This window comes from Leopardus geoffroyi, chromosome C3, assembly GCF_018350155.1.
Source record: "Leopardus geoffroyi isolate Oge1 chromosome C3, O.geoffroyi_Oge1_pat1.0, whole genome shotgun sequence".
Classification (NCBI taxonomy): Eukaryota; Metazoa; Chordata; class Mammalia; order Carnivora; family Felidae; genus Leopardus; species Leopardus geoffroyi.
Window position 1 is genome coordinate 141,816,610 of NC_059338.1, and position 22,077 is coordinate 141,838,686.

General features: G+C 40.3%; 1 protein-coding gene across 4 annotated transcripts in view; it reads right to left on the minus strand.

Annotated features, from left to right (window-relative positions):
• The window catches only part of CHD7 (chromodomain helicase DNA binding protein 7), a 196,072-nt gene that overhangs the window by 39,289 nt on the left and 134,706 nt on the right, over positions 1 to 22,077 (minus strand). For all 4 annotated transcript variants that reach the window (XM_045455148.1, XM_045455149.1, XM_045455146.1 and 1 more), the window contains exons 7-13: positions 19,255 to 19,310; positions 12,178 to 12,292; positions 8,369 to 8,452; positions 6,490 to 6,627; positions 6,272 to 6,393; positions 5,436 to 5,679; positions 3,583 to 3,759 (exon numbers count right to left, since the gene is read on the minus strand). In XM_045455148.1, coding sequence (XP_045311104.1) covers positions 3,583 to 3,759; positions 5,436 to 5,679; positions 6,272 to 6,393; positions 6,490 to 6,627; positions 8,369 to 8,452; positions 12,178 to 12,292; positions 19,255 to 19,310 — 936 coding nt within the window. The remainder of the gene's footprint in view (positions 1 to 3,582; positions 3,760 to 5,435; positions 5,680 to 6,271; positions 6,394 to 6,489; positions 6,628 to 8,368; positions 8,453 to 12,177; positions 12,293 to 19,254; positions 19,311 to 22,077) is intronic.

Below are 22,077 nucleotides of genomic sequence, written 5' to 3' on the forward strand. Positions count from 1 at the left end.
ATTTCTAACTTTGTTTCTTTGAACCAAGTTAGGTATTTCTTTAAGATAATTCTTCCTGTTTACGAGCTCTTTCTCCAGCTTTCCTTATGCATCTGTTCTCTTGTCTTTGTGTTTTATATACCCAACACAGAGGAGCTGTTTCGCAGTGACCGGTTTTAACAGTAGTGAGTTCATTAATCTTGAGGGCCTCATTGGTCAATATTTTGTTTGGCCATTTCACGCACAGTACAGTGAATAAAACTAGTTCAGAAAGGGACCCTACCTTCTGGTAGATTCAAAAGCAATTGTTCCGACTTAACGTGAAATCTGACAAGAGTTGGCTGCGAGCAGAGGGTATATGCTCGGGAAACACTAGATAAATGATACAACTAGGGACATGATAATTTTCGTAATATCTACCACGCCTCATCTGCCAGTGAAGCTCTTCGAAAGTGAGGTGAAGCAGTGCAGTTTGCTTTCATTCCTCCTCTTCTTCCTTCTGAGTAAAGAGGTCTCTCAGGAAGATACACAGGCCACCATCATCTTCGGACTCATTAAATTCATAGAGTAAGGAGTCTGCAAATCAACTCAAGGGTTTCTACTGTAAAACCATCCTGGTGGGTAACATGGGCCACAGTCCCTGACATACTCAAGTTCTGAATTACTCAAGAATTTTTTACACTGTCACAGATTTGGGAAGGAGCTACTGCACTGGAAGAGCTGTATTGATACTAAAGATTGTCTCCCAGTTTTCTCGTATCCCTTATGACCGAGCTCAATCCTTAACCTCTAACCAAACGCTTCAGAAAAAGCCTTTTAAGTTATTAATTTCAAAGTAATATTTGAAAAAAAGGAAAGGGGCTCCTTTTTCATGCTGTTTTCCCTCCAGGGCTGTTTAAAGCCGGTTATACCAAATGATTACACACAGGACGTTTTTATAAGGTTACATATGAGTAGTGGAACAAAACCAGGTTTTCATTTGAAAGTAACTGTGAAATAACACCTGATGAATACACACAGTATCATAAAACATCATGTAAGAGACTGGGGCTACCAAGCTTATCACCTCCAAGCTCAACTATGCCAGGGGATACGCTTTTGGCTTGAAAATGTTACCGTCCCTCCCTTTTAGCTCTGATGGAGTGATACACATTTCATTTCATTGCAGCAAACTCTTTAATTTGCGTAAGGCCTCCTGACAATGAAAGATGAGATGATGGAATCAATGAAGGACCACTGCCACCTCCAGAGAATCCCCTCCTTGTCAATGATGCACAAGGGGATGCCGTACTCCCCAGGGCTTCTATGGAGGATGGGTGGACCATAGACGTCCCTCTACAAATCCTCTCCGGAAGCATTTCCCTGGGGATGGGAGAGCTGAAGACACTCGCTGGTCTCCTCCTTCTGAGCAGGCACTTGGAACACGATCATCATCAAGTGCCCCTTCATCCTAACTGAGTCTAGGGCAGGAAACAGCGCTGGCCTCTGACCTGCTCCGTAGCTGGATATACTTACTGGTCCTTATTTTCACTGTGACTTATTCTAGGAGAGAAGAATGAAAAGCAGCCAGTGTAGAAGTTCTCACGATATTTACTGTAAGTAAGGATTTCAAGGCCAAGCAATGAGCTGTCCAGAATGGGACAAATACAATTACACTCCAATTCTGAACAGTGCTGCTCTGTTCCATCTGGAAAATGTCTCTTCTGAGATAAAGATTCTTGGCCATCAGAAAAACAACTATTTGGTTCATTTGCTTATCAGAGATTTCCAGTGGTTCATTTGCAATCAGAGCCATGAATGAGTTACAGGTATGCAAGTCCTTGGGGCAGCCAGCAGGATTGTGAGTCAGTGTCCCAGGGCTGGTCACCTATGGCAGTGGGCAGTGTTCTCAGCTTACCCCACTGTGACATACTACAATGATACGCAGAGAACATTACCACTTTCTGTATGTGCCATTACGTGAAAACAGTTAGGAAACACTGCAACTTGTAACCGAAAAGTTATCTGTATAACAGATTCTAATCCATTAATGAAGTGTTGCTGTAAACAATGGAAAATCCTTTCAAGTCTCCCAATGACAATTAGATTGTTTGCTGAGAGAGTTGAACCTGTAGTATCATTGGAGGACTGCTTTGCAGTTAAGCATCAACTGCCTGGAAGCATATAAACTAGTAATAGGAAACAACTTAGATAAACTCAGGTGACGATTTAAACCTTCGGAAAAGGGTACTGTGTCTTCCTACTTGAACCACTGTGAAGATGGGTCCCTACTCAGAAGATACAGGTCAGTATTTCGGGAACATTCGCATTTCCCTGCTGATACAGGTTGATTTCAATGTAAGGCTAACGTATCGCCTGAGAGAACGAACACAGTAGCAGAGTTTCTCTTCTCCACTTGCTTACCTATGTCTTCAAGACCATGCGCTGTTTCTAAAGTATTCTAATTTCTTTTGTGGATTGGCCATCAAATATAAACTGATTTGAAAAGTCTTAGGATGGGAAATCCCATCCTTACTAGCATAATTCAGGCAGACTTTTTCCTTTAAACACAACTAGACTTTGTTTGTTTTTGATTAAAAGAAGAGCTGGCTAATGAATAAGAGAATCGCTTCAAAGAACCAGCTGCAACAGAAAGCTTTTAAGTGTTCTTTTCGGTAGTACGAGTCTTCGGTAAAAAAAATTTATAGCCGCAAACACATAGAATGTTCCTTCCCCTCTCAAACTCTCAATTAACAAGAGATCAAATTAATCTGCAGAAGGCAACATCAAAGAGATTTTTAAAATTTTTTGCACTTTTTAAAAACTTCGCAAAAACATTCAAGACATACTGAATGACAGTAACGTTGCTTCTAAAACGTACATTAAAAATGAAAACAAGTGATCAAAACCCACCTTGCAAACTACAGATAGCAAAGAAGTCTGAGGATGACTGAAGTCACGTAATAATTTCTGCTAGGAAACCATACACACAGAAGTATGGAACAGAAACACAGTTAAATCCTACCACCTCTACAACACGTTATCCCATAACACTCCTACTGAAAAAAACCTAATCAGAAAAACCTGACCACCTCTTCGGAAGTGGGGAGAGGAAGGGGCAAGCATGGTCTAAAACTCCAGATCAAATTCAAGGTCTCATAACGCCCCAAACTTCCAAGGGTCTGTGCGAACTTGACCAATCCCAGGTATTAATCCATCTTACTAAGAACTTCCATTTACAAGCCCTACTGGATCCAATGTGCCAAAACCATGAGCCCTGGAATATAACTTCATTACCATTACTGGACCAAAGCCTGGCCCAACAGCATATGAAATGGCAGTATTTATAAGCAAAAGGGAAAAGTAAATACTTGAAATTCAGCTCAGTGAAACTATCCCGGCTACAGCCTGCTGTAACACAATTGCACAAAGATACCGGCCAATCATGTAAGAATCAAGGACAGCAGCAACTTTTGAGTAACTGAAAGCTCAGGAGGATATACCACCATATTTGACAGGCTTTGCAAACCCTACACAGGTAGCAGTCAAATTCAAAGCAGTGGGAACACCGAGTCAGTAACGATTCTGTTCAGGTTCAATGGAATCATCACTATGATCACTGACCAAGTCCATCATCTTGAGCCCCTCCAGAAGCTTGCAGTTCCTATTCTTCAGCCTGTGGGCTTCGTCAATGACGACACAGCGCCATGGAATATTCCGCAGCTCAGGACAATCCGTCAAAATCATCTCAAATGTAGTGATGATGGCATGAAACTTATAGGACCCCTTTATCACTCGACCCTATAAGAACAGTTCTAAATTACTATTTAGCATTAGAGATCACATTAACTTTGATTAATAAAAAGCACGAAACATATATATTTCTCTTTTGGGGACATCTTTATTTTGGGTAACACATGCATTTTGTTTTCAAGGTATTTTGCAGGGGGGCTTTAAAACCCTTTTTTTAAATTTATTTTTTTTGTTTTGTTTTGTTTTCAGAGAGAGAGAGAGAGAGAGAGAATGCACAAACAAGTAGGGGAGGGGCAGAGACAGAGGAGAACAGAGGGTCCAAAGCGGGCTCTGCACTGACAGCAGTGAGCCCGATGTAGGACTCGAACTCAAGGACCGTGAGATCATGACCTGAGCCGAAGTTGGATGCTCAACCAACTGAGCCACCCATGCACCCCTAAAAACCTTTCTTTTTAAAGGAAGTCTGCAAATCATTAGTAAAATTTCTGATTCAATTTCTCTCCAGATCACATGTAGTAAAGCGCCACTAAGTATGTTCATTCTAGTTACAGCCTACTGACTCCAGAAAGGTAAGAAGGCAAAAGGATGATGTACTAAGGCAACTTTTTAAAACCTTTTTTACTTTTGAAAACTTTTTACTTTTATTTTGCTTGGGTAACTTATTTTTTACTTTTTTTCTTGAGAGGGAGGAGTAAGTGGGGGAGAGGCAGTGGGAGGGAGGGCGGGGGGGGGAGAGAGAGAGAGGGAGGGAGGGAGAGGGAGAGAGAGAGAGAGAGAGAGAGAGAGAGAGAGAGAGAGAATATCAATCTTAAGAAGGCTCCACACCCAGTGCAGGGGCTCAACCTCACGACCGTGAGATCATGACCTGAGCTGAAATCGAGAGTCAGATGCTTAACCGACTGAGCCACCCAGGTGCTCCTATGTTTTACTTTTGAAGGGCTAAAATGAACAACCATTCACTTAGGATAGAACTTACAACAAATTCTCAAATCTAAAGATAAGTACCAAAATAGATTTCAATATTTTTCTCCTTGAAGTATTTAATTATAGGTCAGATTTTACACATAAAGCAAACATATAAAACAAAACTCTGTCCTATTTCCAGCTGTAGGACTACCATTTACCACCTGTAGCTTAAAACTACTTTAGCACACACTATTCTTCCTTCTTTGTCATTTATAATGCTTTGCCGTCAATATCATACAATAACTGTATACAGGTAACAAAGAACAAGTAAGAAATCATACCAAGTGCTACCTAGAGCCAAAGGAGAAGTTCCTCCCTTTGGGTGTATTTCACTCAACATTATATGCTCGGATGTGCCACTCAACATTGCATGCCTAATCATTTTTACTTCTAGTAATAGTTTCACAAGATATTCTTTCTACTTACATTGAATAACACCATTTTTTGTTTAGCTTTTTCTTAGGCTTGCAAAATAAAACCAGTTAGTGCATCAAAACATTAAATGATTTTCCGTAGTTCACCCAAAGTAAAAATATTTCATTCATTCTTATCTAATAATCAGGATGACCGAAGGTATAAAAATTAGCTATATTTACAAGATGAGAAAGTATAACACAATAAACTGGATAAGAAATCTAAAGTAAATTTCTCCATTTTGTAAAATCTAGGCCTTTCCCCAAAATGTCTGAGACCATTTTAACATCCAAAACCTTAAAACACACATAAGAAGCATCAAGAATCCACTTGTGACGTTTTACCTGGGGATCTTTGAAGTACATTTCATACAACTGAATGGTCCGACGACTAGCTTGACTCCCATGATACACAACCACGTTCAACTCTGTCCAGGTACGGAATTCCCTTTCCCAGTTGGGGATTGTGGACAATGGGGCAATTACTAAAAAAGGGCCATGGATTCCTTTCAAATATATCTCATAGAGAAATGTAATGGACTGGATAGTTTTTCCCAAACCCATTTCATCTGCTAAAATGCAGTTTCGCCTTTGGGAAGGAAACAAAATGAGAAAAGTTTAGTAAGTATGGATATTAGATACTGCTGTCTTTTTACAAAACATATGCTATTATATTCACAAATGCCTACCTCAGATGTTCTCTCAGATTCAACAGAACACATTTTCAAACAAAATCCTCTAAGACATCATTATTTCTACATACTTCTATCGATGTCGGTGTTAATGTTTGTTGGATAAATATTAAGCATACTTCCAATCCTTGCTGTTTTTCATAATTCTTATTAGAGATTAAAGTGTTACACTATTATTTGATTAATATTAATATTATTCTTTTAATTTTTAAGTTTATTTATTTAGAGACAGAGACAGTGCGAGTGGGGGAGGGGCAGAGAGAGACAGAGAGGGAGACAGAGAATCCCAAGCAGGTTCCACACTGTCAGTGCAGAGGCTGATGCGGGGCTCGAACTCACAAAACCGTGAGATCATGACCTGAGCCCAAACCAAGTGTCAGACGCTCAACCGACATCCACCCAGGCACCCCTGATTAATATTTTCAATGACTACAAAGGAAAACAGTTCTTAGGCCTTCTTAGAAGTGAAGAAAAACATGGTTTACATACATGTTGTACCAATTGAAAAGTAGCCAGTTTACTCCCTCCAACTGGTATTCCCTGAGTTTGTTATTGTTTTTGTACTCCCTGGAACTCTCCGATTTCTTCCAGTCATCAGCAGGAGGTCGCTCCTGTTTCAAATATAGTAGATCCCATTAGTGGTTTCTCCAAGACCACACTGCTATGCTATTTCCAAATTAAACCCTTCACCATTAGCCAATTCTTACCACACGCTCTGTTTCTGGCTCCCTGGACATTAGTTTCTCAAACTCTTCGATCTTTGCTTGATCTATGTCCTGCCTTAGTTCCCACGTGCTGTCTTCGTAAGGCAGGGAACACCACTTCACCAGGTAGTGAGTCACAGGCTGGGCCAAGTTTAAATAAATCAGAAATGGATTCATTTGATCAATGCGCGCGTGTGCACACACACACACACACACACACACACACACACACGAAAAACACGTGTTCTACATTATTTAATGATGGATGCTACCCCAGCGACAGAAAGAATGAGTTGGTGGTAGTTTTAAAACTACACCCATTGCACCGTGGTTCCTAGTTATCAGTGTCAAGTCTAAATTGGAAAGAGTATTACTGGGTATTATCAGAGTAAGTTAAATTTTATCTAATGCACTGGCATGTTCAAAAGTCAAGATATATAAAGAAATAGCTAGTACATAACACAGCTGAATTTAAGCCTTACTCTTATCTGTGCAAATCATTTATCAGGTGTCTGATTGAGACTTCTACAGTAAATCATCATAGCCAGTATTTACATGTTTACATAATTGGCTAATTTCTTAAAGAATGAGAAACAAGCTTGAATTTATTAGTATCTCTGCCTTTTTCCTAAAGAGAGAGGTATTGTTCGTACCTGATCACTTTAAAATAAAGTGAGGCCTAGTAGGCTGGAGAACAAAACATTTTGGGTAATGCAGATCAACAAAATTTCCTTTGTCTTTCCTCTAGAAAATATTTGGGTTTGTGGACCTTCACTTCAAGGCTAAGGTACACTGACCTGGTTGTGATGTTAAAAACACTCACTGTGCTATGTAAATATGCAATAATTTTCTCATAAGTAAAGCAAAGTAAAACTAGAAAAGCAAACATCCCCTTACAGATACTGTCTTTGAAACATCATGGACTTCATGATACAGAGTTTGGAAAAATCTGGGAGTTCACTGCAGACTCTCACTAGATAAGCAAGATCTAAACACTTTATTTTATTTATTTTTTTGTTTATTCATTTGAGAGAGAGAGAGCGAGCAGGGGAGCGGCAGAGAGAGAGAGAGAGAGAGAGAGAGAGAGAGAGAGAGAGAATCCCAAGCAGGTTCCGCACTGTCAGCACAGAGCCCGATGCGGAGCTTGAACCCACCAACTGTGAGATCATGGCCTGAGCCGAAACTAAGGGTTGGATGCTTAACCGACTGAGTCGCCCAGGCATCCCAAGATCTAAACATTTTATATAAAGCTTAATTTACACAAAGAAGCCAGGAATGACAGAGCTCATGGTGGGTGGGTATATCGTCACCAAGACAGCATGCCTGGGAAGGCACTAGACTTGTCTCCACTCTTGTTGCCCTAATCAACTGTCCTTTACAACCTCACAGAGTTTTGCAAAGCAACATGAGAATGCCAACATCTCATAAAGAGGATTACTTTACATTACTCTCTGTGCACTACATTAAATGAGGTTCATCAACGCACAGTAAGGACGTACAATGTTAAATAACACTAAATTCCATTCTGCTAAGAGCACTCTTAATTATGTATAGGAAATTTGTGCTTCATGACAGGTTTAGACCAAAGTGTACTAAATTCTTCTTTATTGATCATATTCTGAAATTCTGCAAAATGCCAATGTATTTGTTTCATATTGAAAATTGATTTCTTTTAAAAAGCTCTCACACTAAACAAAGAACACACTTAGCGCCATTATTAAGTCATAAAACTAATAGTCAATAAGTTTCAGTTAAATTTAGACCAACTGTGTCATGATCCAAGGCTCTGACCAGGACCAGATCTAGGATCCCATAATCATTCTCCACAAACACACGTAAGCTGTCTGAGTCACTGCCCCCTAATACAAGTGATCTCTGTCACCTCTCCCCGTTCATCTGTGCTTCGTGCAAAGTCCATTATCCGGTCAACCTCCACATAATCTGGATTAAAAAGCTCATCTTCAATCTGCGCCAAAGGAAAGAAAATTAAAAAGTTAAAATGTTTATTTAATTCCTGAGAGTAAACACTATTTCACTTTTCACCAGGCAATGATATTTTGGGTCACAGTAAAATAAAATTTATATTTGGCAAATTCTATTATATTAATTGAAATGCTACAATTTAGCAAAATCATTCCCCATGAGGAAATCAGACTTCTCAGACTTTGTTAACTGGGTCTTTTAATTACTGTGTGAAACCTTTTTACTGTGAGAGAATGTTTAAGAATATTTTAAATGAAGTGTGAAATTACAATTCACTAATGAGCAATCCAAAAGGCTTATGGCATGCAATGCATTTAGCATTCTTGAAACTACAGCTTGCAATAAAGAAGCCAGGCTATGCACAGTAAGTGCTCTCGGAGTCTTGTAACTACTGGAGTTGTCTGATGCCTTATAGCATCGTTTACAGAATGCTATTCAAAAGCGAAAAACACTGAAACCAGTGAATTTCATATTTTAGTGTGAACAGTATGGGATGTTTGGTCGCCTTCGCCAAACAACATTAGTACCTCCTTTGAATACAGTTTTGTCATTAATCTAAGTGTTCCCATGATTTATTTGTACTGAATATAGAGCATCTGGCTAAAAATATTAAGGATAAAGAAATGAGGCTTAAGTAATTGGGTTATTTAGCCAACGTATTAACAATCTTCACAAAAGTAAAGTAGTACTACTTGCTTGCAAAGTTATCTCATAGAAAAGAATAGAATGTGGCTCAAAGGGAAATTACAGACTAAATCATACTTTAGAGAAGCCAGAGACAGATAAGATAGAAAACAAAAGACACACTATCATGTGTTCCTAGAGATCAACTTATCGGTAACAAAACTGCATTAAAAGCCTTTTGCAGGGGCGCCTGGGTGGCGCAGTCGGTTGAGCGTCCGACTTCAGCCAGGTCACGATCTCGCGGTCCGTGAGTTCGAGCCCCGCGTCGGGCTCTGGGCTGATGGCTCGGAGCCTGGAGCCTGTTTCCGATTCTGTGTCTCCCTCTCTCTCTTCCCCTCCCCCGTTCATGCTCTGTCTCTCTCTGTCCCAAAAATAAATAAACGTTGAAAAAAAAAAAAAAAAAAAAATAAAAAAAAATAAAAAAAAAAAGCCTTTTGCAGAGACATATTAGAAGTCACTTAGACACCGCTCATATGCCCTAAACTGCAGGTCGGAAAGATAAGCTGTTTGGTCACAGTCAGCTCGAGGATGACAAACATTCCCTGGGCTGCTGTGCCCATTTACAAGGTCTGGTCCGGGGCCTTTGAACTCTGAATTATGAAAAAAAAAAAAAAAAAATCAGAAATACAAAAGTGTGTTTCAGATGCCTCGGGCCCTTACACAGAGTTGATTAGTAAGGCAAAAAATCCACTGAAACGTTCAGTGTATTTAAAATGTTAACGGGGGCGCCTGGGTGGCGCAGTCGGTTGAGCGTCCGACTTCAGCCAGGTCACGATCTCGCGGTCCGTGAGTTCGAGCCCCGCGTCGGGCTCTGGGCTGATGGCTCAGAGCCTGGAGCCTGTTTCCGATTCTGTGTCTCCCTCTCTCTCTGCCCCTCCCCCATTCATGCTCTGTCTCTCTCTGTCCCCCAAAAAATAAATAAACGTTGAAAAAAAAAATTAAAAAAAATAAAAAATAAAATAAATAAATAAATAAAATGTTAACGTATGAATGCGCTGGCTCTGTTCGAAGCTTCTAGATTCAGGTATGCAATACGTACGCCTTATTCACATACAGCATCAACACTAAAAGTCCCCATAAACTAGGTTCTGATGCTAAAAGCTCCTTTTAAGACATCTTGTCCTTAAACAGAAGCGTTCACTGATGAGTTAAAATCCTTAACCTTACTCCTAAACACTTCCACCTTGCCAGCAACTCATCCGCGCCATCATGCGTGGGACGCAGTTTCCAGTTTGAATAAAGATTTTAGTGGCGGCGGCTTATGAGGAAGCCTAAGGTGAAACAAAGAATGCAAAAGCAGTCGTAATTAAAAATGCCAAAGCAGCAGAGCCGTGGAACACCTGAAACCGGGACTGTCTACGGGAAAGGGCGCCCGTGTGTGCATGTGCGTGTAAAAGAGAAAGAGAGAAAGGGAATTGCCATCCTTTTGTGCTGGCCCTCAGTCCACCTTTTCAGGCTGGAATTAGTGCTATTTCCACTCAGGACAAAACTTAAGATTTCTAGTTGCTGAGTTACCAAGCAAGATAATATATTTCGACTGTGGTACAGGTTATTCACACAGACAGATCCAAATAGATAAGGCTACACAGCTAGAGCCGGGCACAGATCCCCGAAGTGCCTCTGACACCAGCAAATGTATTTCAAATACATTTAATAAACAGAACCAGGACTGGAGGATGGGGGGAAGCTACCATCGCATGTTTTCCTTCTCCCTACACTGATCCATAGAAAAGGTCAGCAGAACATATGGCGTCTCTTTCTAAAAGGAAGCTAATGATTTCAACTTGCCTAATGTCACCAACATTTGACTTCAGTTGCATGAAGAAGGGCACAAAAATAGAATTTTGTGGTATTTTCTTAGAAACTGCCCTTCCCCACCCCCCAAAAAAAATCACTTAAGTATTCTCCAAGAGGTGAAGACTGAGTCACATCTGAGTAACTCCATTCCCCTCAGTGTTAATTACTGTGCTTCGAGGAAGCTGCATACTCAGATCAGTAAAGGTGGTGATGCAGACACGTGCCCAATAAAACCACCACCACCCAAAGGCCCATCCAACACAAACTTTACGGGCTGCCTGTCGGGAGTGTGGAAATCAGATTCCAGGAGAACACAGACTTGTGACCTGAGATTATGAGGATTTTATGACCCAAAAGTACTGAATATTCTTCCGTCCCTACCCCCAATGGTCCAAAAGGGGGGGGGGGGGTTCTGAAGGTTGTGAAGGTTGTTAAACAGGTATTATTTTGCATCAAATGTCACACTTCTTTGCAGTTTACATGCTGTTAAGTTCTTTAAGGAGAGGAAAATTAATCAATCAGCAAGTTTAATCTTTCAATGTGAAGGTTACTCTTAAGTGAAACCAAATTGGTGAGCAAAAGTCCAGAGACGCCAGCAAGCAGTCTGCAAAAGCATTTCTTTTAATGTAACTGAGCTTTTTGGAGGGGACTTGGCACTACCTTTAAAAAAAAAAAAATGCAGATTTCCTTCCCTGCGCTAGGTATGGTTACCTTTTCATCATCGATAACCTAGGGTAAGGGGAGACAGGCAGAAGACATTACACCAACTTCTATACCATAGCACATCACTTGTAAACTCTGTAATCAGGCATTGACTTGAACAAAAGAAATGTGCCACATACTTTCCCTTACAGAAGTAACTTACATTCTAAAAAATGTTACTTTATACTTACTGCAGAGTCTTTAACTCACTAAACCTTAACAGAACTTTTATCTGCTTACTTTTTTCACTGTCTGCTAACTGTATTTTCATTACAAGATTTTAATGATACCATCATATTTCCACATAATATCACAAGGACCAGTATCTTCTAGACTAAGCAACAGGAAGAATGAGAAATTTCCTGTTTACAAATTTTTTTTTAGCAATAACCAGCTACCAATATGCAAGTAACAGCACCAAATGAGGCAAACTAGTTTTTCTTAGTAATTTACTAAACTAAAATTCAAAATTCAGAACACTTTAATAAGGTTGCTACTTAAGAAAATTAACTGGGTATTTCATACCTCTGAAAGGAATTTGTTCTGGCCCTGCTTTGCCTTAAATCGTTTGATCTTTTGCTGAATTCTCTTATCTTTCTCCAGATCTTCTACAGATGCCCATTGACAATGAAGATAAGAGCTAAAAGAATAAAATGATATACTTGAAACATGTAGAAAATAATCTTTTGTTATTCCAAAAATCAACTAAATATTTAACGAAATAAACTGTTTACTTAAAGAGGCTACTGACCAACATTCAATATAATTACTCATGTTTGAGAATAAGAAAAAAAAATCAGTAACGGTGCCTAAAATTTGTCTGCAGTCCTGAGCCTCCAGCTCTCTTATTTATCTCCCATGGAAAAAAAAAAAAAAAGGACCTGGTAACAAGCTGTTTTCATAAGTGAATGGAGTACACTTCAATACAAAACAATTAGCACTACAGGGTGGCCTTAATTATGAATTTACATTTTGAGCCTTTTATCATTAATTGAGAAATAAAAGGTTTTCATCAAGTTAAGAGAATTCGAATTTAAAACAGCAAAGGTAAACCGAACTTAGTCCTTCTAGAGCAATTGGAGAGAAAAGAACCATCACCTGCGTTCTGAACACACAGGCCGTCAGCCAGCCCCAGATCAGTTCGCGCCCTCCCAGCCGCCCTCTGCGTTCTTCCAGGAGCTCTGCTGTGATGCCCCTTTGGCTCCCGTGAAGTTTTCACTCTCTACTGTCTCCCCGGTTCCTCGCACTGAGCGACCCCCTCCTCTCCAGGCTCACCATGGCCTGCTTGCGGCACAGGTGTTTTCTCTAATCTCAACGGGAACACTCTCACCCTCCCTCTTAAGACTCACAGGTATAAAGTTAATATTTTATGGTACCTTTGACATTCGTTTGTTTGTTATTTCAATATTCTTTTGTACCATCGTTCTCTCCCTGCCCCAGAATGCCCCGACTGCCTCTTATTTCTCTTTCTGGTGATGACATGGAAAAGAAATGAGGTGCGTGAATATATACCTATTTCAAAATCAAGGTGCTACTACTCTTAGAAATTACAGCCATTATAAAATCTGTCAAAAATGATTAAGGATATGGAAAAGGCTTGTGACACTAAGTATCGTATCGTTTATATTTATGTAAAGTCTAATATGCATTTTCAAAGGTAGGACTGATTTAGCCCTGCAATTGACTGAGGCAGATGAGGACTTTACATATGCCTTGATACACTATGAATTGATATAAACCCTGTACACACATGCACACAGAGAAAACAGGCTAGATGAAAATGCCTCAAAATGTTAATAATGATCATTTCTGGGTGGCAAGACCGCAAGTATTTTCTTTTCTACTTTCAAGTACATTCCCAATTTCCAATAAATAATATGCAATACTGTTACAATCAGAAAAAAATGCTATACAAATAATCTAGTCTCGTGGAACTATTGGATAGAAAAAGGCACGTGCATAGGCTGAGGCGCACGTGCCTTTAAAGCACGACCATTGTGGCCGTGAGGTGGGTGCAGGCATTCCAGTCTTCCCCTCCCTCTTGTAACCTGGGCTGAAGTTTTTGGACAGGGACTCTGCCTTACTCAATGGAGAAAAACCACAGGCTTTTCCACTAAGATCAGAAAGGGGATGCCCACTACCCCCACTCCTATTCAATACTGTATTCAAGGCAGTAGCCAATAAATGGAAAGTAAGAAGTAAAACTATCTCTATTTGCAGATGATATGACTGCATAACAGGAAAACCCTAGAGAGTCAATTAGAAAATTAATTCAAATAAGAAAATGAAATAAGTTAGCAAGGTAGCAGGACATAAAATTAACATACTGATGTCAACAGCTTCCATTTACATAAACCATAACCAGTTAGAAGATATTAACGGTAGAGAAAACTTCTTTTACACTATCAACAAAGATTAAATTCTTAGCAATACATTTAATAAAAAATATGTGAAAATTATATGGAAATATTTAAAACCTTTTTAAAAAACACAGAAATAGAGTTAACATACTTGTTTTTATGTATGTATGTATGTATGTATGTATGTATTTATGTATGTGAGAGAGAGTGAGAGAGAGTGAGAGAGAGAGAGAGAGGGAGAGAGCACGTGCAAGTACACAGGGGAGGGGCAGAGAGAGAGGGAGACAGAGGATCCAAAGCGGGCTCTGCGCTGACAGCAGAAAGCCTGATGCAGGGCTTGAACTCGCAAACCATGTGATGGCGACCTGAGTGGAAGTCGGATGCTTAACCTACTGAGCTACCCAGGTGCCCCTAGACATCCTAGTTTTTAGATAGTATGATTCAACATCATATATCATGAATTTGTAAATGTAACACAATATAAATAAAAATATAAACAAGCATTTTAAGGTGCTAGGCAAGTCAATACTCAACTACATATAAAAATAAACATGCAAGAACATCCAGGAAAACACAAAAAGTAAAGTTTTAAGGGGAAACTAGAGATACCAGATATTATATTACCTATACCAGATATAAAGCCTCTATAAGTAAAACAGTGTGCTACAGGTTCGTGAGTAGACAGACCAAAGGATTAAAACAGGGCACAGATCAAGTTCTAAATAAATGTGTACATTTAGTATGTGATAAGGGTTACATCTCAAATCACTAGGGCAAAGATGGACTTTTTAATAATGGTGCTGGAACAATAATATTTGGAAAAGAATAAAACTGGAACAACCAAGTATCGTTGTACTTACACCATACACAAGAATAAACACCAAGTGGATTAAGCACCTCAACACACAAAATGAAACCATGCAGGTACTGGAGGAAAACAGGGCAAATTCCTCTTTAATTTGGGGGTAGAGAGGGGCGCCTGGGTGGCGCAGTCGGTTGAGCGTCCGACTTCAGCCAGGTCACGATCTCGCGGTCCGTGAGTTCGAGCCCCGCGTCGGGCTCTGGGCTGATGGCTCAGAGCCTGGAGCCTGTTTCCGATTCTGTGTCTCCCTCTCTCTCTGCCCCTCCCCCGTTCATGCTCTGTCTCTCTCTGTCCCAAAAATAAATAAACGTTGAAAAAAAAATTTTTTTTTAAAAAATAAAAAAAAATAATAATAATTTGGGGGTAGAGAAAAGCTTTCTAGCTATGGCTTAAAATAAATAAATAAATAAATAAATAAATAAATAAATAAATAAATCTTATCCAATACAATGAAAGATTAATAAATCTAACTACATAAAAAATGTTTAACTTTACAATGCAATAAAAATATAAAGTCAAAGGACAACTGAAATGGGGGAAACATAGCTGCAACATCTAACCCAGAGGACTAATATCCCACAGATAAAAAGGACTCTTCAAAATTGAAGGAAGCATAACAGAAAAATGGGCAAAGACACGAAGACACAACTGACAAAAGAAGAGGTAAAAATGGCCATTAAACTTATGAAAAGATGCTCTACCTCATTCACAATTAAAAAAAAAAAAAAAAAAAAAAACAACTAAAGCCAAATAGAATTTCTCACAAAAAGGGAACCCACCACACTACACTGGAAACGTTGTGGGGAGAAAGGTGGTCTCGCACACTCTGGGTGGTAATGCAAAGGGGCACAACCCTTAGGGAAGGGAATTTAGCAATACTTAACAGAACTACACGTATGTTTGCCTTGGGATCTAGCAATCCCATTCCTAGGAACTCACCCTCAAATTATGCCTCCAACAGTTTGAAAATATACAGACAAGAGAATATATACCATAGCACCGTCTGTAACTATAAAATATCAGAAGCTATTTACATGCCCACATACATAGGAAACTGGTTGGATAAGCTATGATACAGCCATACACTGGAGTACTACACAGCAGTAACAAAGAATGAGGAAGAACCCATGGATTGATGTTGAGTAACTTCCAAAATACAGTATTATTAAACACCAAAGTGCTATTTTTATGCATAGGAAAACAAACAGCTGCTACTTCTGTGTGGAAGAAAGGGGAAAGTTACATATATTTTATACATATAAAATACTTTATGTATATATATTTATACACACACACACACACACACACACACACACACCCCTCTACATGTTTCTGCCAAATATTACAGAAAGGATAAATCTGGGATTAATGAGAAGGTAAGTAGGAATGGGGTGGAAGGGAAGGGAGAAGGATGCATCTTTGAGTATCCTCTTGAACAAGTTCTGACTTTTGAACCAGGTGAATATTTCATGAACTTGAAAAAAAGAAAATAAATAAGATCAACAAGAATGGTGAGGAGCTAAAATGGAATACAAATACAGACAGAAACTAAAGACCGAGTATCAAATAAATAACATAACCACGCTAAAAGGGGGCAGGAGGAAGAAAAGAACTAAGCCAAGGAAATTCTGAACCAAGTATTTACTTAGCTTCTACACCCTTTGGCTAACTACAACAAATTCTAAACAAATACTAAATGAACTTTACAGTTGGTACGCTTCTTTTTCCTAAAAATATGGTCTAGTAATTTGGAAAACATTTCCTATATATTATAGGACTGACATATAAGCAAATATGTTAGGGATAATAAGAGCCGGGTTTCTCGTGGCTGAAGAAGGGAGTCATGAATATTGGAAGGGAAAAGGAGAGAATGAACCCCATGGTGCTGCTGATATAAAACCACAACTATCTCTCTAAAGGCGCTGGTGTTCATTGTCTTTAGGTAAGTAGATAGGTACACAGAGGAATGTGTGTGTGTGTGTGTGTGTGTGTGTGTGTGTGTGTGTGCGCGCGCGCGCGCGCGCATACATAACATGTGTGTCTATGTCATGCATGCGCACACACGTGCGTGTACATGCACGTACGCATGCAGGTGGCCCGCAAAGCCCCATTCACTGAGAGGCCCCGGAAACGGTGACTCCCAGCGGCAATGAGCACACCTAGCACTCACATCTTGGTTTCTAAATGCCATTCTTCAGGAGACACAACCAAGCCTCCTTGGAGAAACTTAAAAAGAGAAATTATAAGAGGAGTCTGGAATATCCTCTGGTGCCAGAAAGTAAGGAAGTGCTCAAAGAAGGATGGGGACAAGGCAAAAGGAGACAGGCTCCAGCCTGGAGGGGCTCCTGTGGGCCAAATCTGGGATAATGTGAGCAAAGTAAATAATGATATGATAGTAAAGAATTATGGCCCATTGAATAAAATAAGACCCCACAAGTCTACACAGCTGTAAAGAAACAAATGAGTAAGAAGGTCAAAGCCCTCCTTACGGTGGAAACCCAACTAATCAATTTAGAATGGGTGATGGAATTAGTAAATCACCACTCAGCAACCATGATCATAGCTAATAGTCTCAAAATACCTTTCCAGAAGACGCTTGTCAATTACAAAAGGGAAAACAGGCATTCTCTGTTCTATTTTTGCACTTTTTTTGTAAATTTGAAATTATGTCCAACTAAAAGGTTAACAGAAACGGTTGATTGTATGGAAATTTTAATTTCCCTTAGAACTCAATAATATCAGACAGAAAAGCTCTTTTTTAGAACTATGTTTGCCTCCTCTCACATGACCAACGAAGGATGACAGGTCTCCCCGGCCTGGCGGTGGTTCCTGGTCAAGAATGAATCAGGCACGGGGCGCCTGGGTGGTGCAGTCAGTTAAGCGTCCGACTTCAGCCAGGTCACGATCTCGCGGTCCGTGAGTTCGAGCCCCGCGTCGGGCTCTGGGCTGATGGCTCGGAGCCTGGAGCCTGTTTCCGATTCTGTGTCTCCCTCTCTCTCTGCCCCTCCCCCGTTCATGCTCTGTCTCTCTCTGTCCCAAAAATAAATAAATAAACGTTGAAAAAAAAAAAAAAAGAATGAATCAGGCACGTCAAGCCCCGCTGCCACATGCTGGTTTGGATGGAGGCCTATCCAGCGGTGCCATTTTGTGGGAATTGGTACTTAAATGTCTTTGCTCTACGTTTTATTTGATAAATCTACCGGGGAACTCTCTCTCGTTCATTTAGCTACTGCCTCCTTACCTATCCCGACACTCTCCTTATACGACTAGATGGAATCGCGTCATATGTATAATTTCCACCTGTGTACGTACGTTCACCATGCTATGAGTATAAAATGATGCCAACACCCATGTGATATTGACCGAGCATTTCTGATCGCTGTACTCTGCAATTCACTGACCTCTCACACTAACGATGGCAAGAGACTTCTTCATCTTTTTACTTGATGAAAGGTGTTGCTCACAGAACTTCAGAACTACGTTAGTTTATCAACACATTGCCAGTTGCAACAAGAGAGAATGACAGAAACCGTGGGGTCTGATGCTTTCATATTCTAAAAGGAGGGTTAAGTTTTCTTAGGCTGCTTTGACAGCAACTCCCCAAAGCCTCTTTTAAACTCTAAAACTTATCAGTATGATGCTTGAGTTCCTTGCCTTACAAATTTTTCATTTAATTTTTACGTCACCCATGAAGATGTCTGTCCTTGTTCTGCGATTGTTACTTGGGTTAGAAAAGGGCTGCAGGCTTCTTCAGCAGGATGACTCCTGATCCCGACAGCGCCACCGCCTCCTGAAAACGTGCCTGGCCCTACATCTACAACGCGGAACAACAGCTCACTGGTGTTGTTCTTCAGTTAGGCGTTTTTAAACTTACGCAATTCAAATTCACTAAACAAAAGCAGACAAACAAAATCACAGCTCGCTGCATTTCAAAAATGTGAGGGATGTCACGATTTTCTAGAGACTTTGCCTGATAGTAGAGATCTCATCTCAAGCGCCTGGCCATCTTGCGCACAGACAGAGGAGGGAGGGTGGCCTCGCAGAGTAAGATTCATTCTCAGAGGACAGGCAAATGTCACTTTGCTCACTTTTCTACTATCGTGTGAGGCTTTAGCCCTTCTAAAAAGGATTTCTTTGTTATACGTGAAAGTTGGCCGACTTTTGTACCAATTACACATTTCCCAGAAAAATTAAATTCCTACAATTCTCAAAGACACAAAAGTTGGGAGGCAACAGCCTGCAAAGCACTAAACAAGCCACACCAAAACGTCCCAATTCCCAGTTATTTTTTAAATCCGTGTTGAGGACTTTGAAAATATATCCCCCGATTAAAAATATATATATATACACACGTATAGATATATATCACGGTTTACTTACAAGTTTTTGTATTTCACGTAGAATTCCTCAACTTCTATCTCCTCTCCAGAGTCCTTCTGCAACAAAAGAAAATTTCAGGCACGTGCTCCAAACCAGCTACCAGAATATTCCAAAAACGATGATTTACTCCCACGTGAACACAAACCAGGGGCGACGAAGGCAGCTGTGGATGTTCTCGAACGGATGAGCACGTCGCGAGCGGTAGGAGGCCGGTGAGATGAAGACTGACGCGCTTCGGCCCGTGCGTGCTACTCGATGTGCTACAGCTTCTGAGACATGAATCATTTTAACTCCTCCCTAACCACATGCAGCTTCATTCACAACAACCTGACCCCAAATCTGGCTCTGTGCCAAACCCACAGTGTTAAGTAGACGCCAAGTGTACCATTTTCTCAGGCAGCAGCCAATTAGCAACTGCTCTCCTGAATGCCATATGTATTATTTTTGGCTGCCTCATGGCAACTTTACATTGTGGGTTTTGTAATGTTTTAAAATATTTAAAAGACATTTATTCCTCCATATAGTTAATAACTCCAAACAAGAAACCATGTAAAACTAAACCTTGTTCTTACGCTGTAATTTCAGTGCATCACTATTCCCAGTTTTAGTTTCACTCAATGGTACAATTAAAACCTCTCAGACAAGATGTCTCACACACATAGCAGCCAAATAAAATTAACACTCCCACTACTACACGTAGGTAAGGTTAAAATCGTGATATGCATCGGCCGAACCAAGAGTTCAGCGGTGAGACTATCTAGACCATCTCCCTTGATCCCACCCTCCGCAGGGTGTGAGGAAGATCCCCTCACGTGATATTTTAAGTATCTCTCTCAATATTTTTTTTCCCCTTTTGCTTTTGGGCTGTTAAGTCATAGTATGTAATTTTCTCCTGGAACATTTGATCAGATAAATCAGGGATATAAAATGTAAACACCACTTAATAGATGTTTAGGGATTGCTTTTACACTCTTACAAGAGCACCCGAGCCTGCCTTAAGGGTCACGCTTGGCTAAGCCGCCTCAGAGATGCTGCGAAGAAAATTAAGGCAAGTAGGAACACGGGAGAGGACAAACAAAGGAGCAAAGTCTTTTCTACTGGATGACAGGCTGGCACGGGATCTGCTCAAAGAGGCTACAATTTCCCTCAATCCCCAACGTTGAAACTACTACCGAAGACTGTGAACGTAAACTTTTCTTTGAAACTCTCACATGTGTTGCTTAAACCTAAATTGTAAACTGTTTTTCCACCAGCCTAGAAATCAGCAATTAGAAGATAGGATATTCGAGAGTGCGGTCAAAGCCCATCAGTAGCTGGTTCTAACCTAATCATCTATAAAGCTCATAACCATAAAGCAGCTTTTGAAGCAATTTTCCAGGACACCATCAATGTCCATAAACTTTCAGTTATCCAAAATGAAAAGGAGTGTTTGCTAGATGCCCAGCAACATAAACCTGGAATTAATTTAGAGATAAATTCTAGTCAATTGAGGGACAGTCCATCTAGGACCCGCCTTACTCTTTTCTAGCCCCGATACTGCACCTTCTGCTCACACATTAGAGCAGTCAACTGAAGACTCCAATAGAAAGGAAGGCCAAGACAAGACAGAAGACAACCAGGGTAAATGGAAAGCCAAGATGAGCCTGGACCTTTTGACACTGGTCATAGCCTATCATGAACTTCAATCCTGGAATGGAATTCAAATGTGTCATCGACTGCTTTTACTCTTTTGAAGCTAACTGCATTTCTTTCAATTCAGAAAGAGTGCTTCAAAATTATGTATCTTTGAGACGGTAAAAAAGACAAGCTTTATCATTTCTAGGCTCTATTATTTTCTGATTTCCTCCTTCCCAATCTTTCTTCCTATACAGTCTTTTCCCTCTCATTCTAAATAGTCTCGCCATCCCATAATTTCTAAGTGGGCACCAAAGCACACAGGATTAACTCTGGAACAACAGGGATACTTTCCATTCCGTCTCAATCCTGTTGCCAAAAAGCTCTGACTCACAGCCATCAACTGTCTGTCTCTGACGGTCATCAATACCCATTTTCTTGTCATGACTGGCTGTTCCTCCAGGAACCTGCAGTGGAGGTGCCTAACGAGACGGTCTAGAGCTGAGAGGAAGCAATTAGGTTCCAAGGCTTCGTGTGGTAGCACTTGGAGCCGGTGCAGAATCTCTTTCTTTCTTTCTTTCTTTCTTTCTTTCTTTCTTTCTTTCTTTCTTTCTTTCTCTCTCTCTCTCTCTCTTTCTTTCCTTGTTTTTTAATTTTTTATTTATTTTTGAGAGAGAGAGAGACAGACAAACAGAATGTGGGCAGGGGAGGGGCAGAGAGAGAGGGAGACACAGAACTCAAAGCGGGCTGCAGGCTCTGTCTGAGCTGTCAGCACACAGCCGGATGCAGGGCTCAAACCCACGAACTGTGAGATCGTGACCTGAGCTGAAGTCAGATGCTTAACCGACTGAGCCACCCAGGCGCCCTTATCAGGGCCTATTTCTTTTGGATATCCCAAATTATAAGCCTGTTCTTCCATTCCCTGACCACACATATTGGATCACCTTCTTGCCCCTTGAACAATGAGTAGGGCTGTTTTACACTCTTTGTTTCATATAAATACAATCCTCCTGACTTCTTCTGCTTTACTAAAAGCAAAACAATTAACAAAAGTAAGTGAATGCATAAGCCCTTGGGAACACCATTTTAATTATTCACTAAATGGCAGTTTGGCCAGGCTTTGGTGGGAGTGGAAACAGCCCCAACAACTACCCCCAGGCCCCAACTTTCAGATACCATTCTATATCGGAAATAACCAATGAATAACGG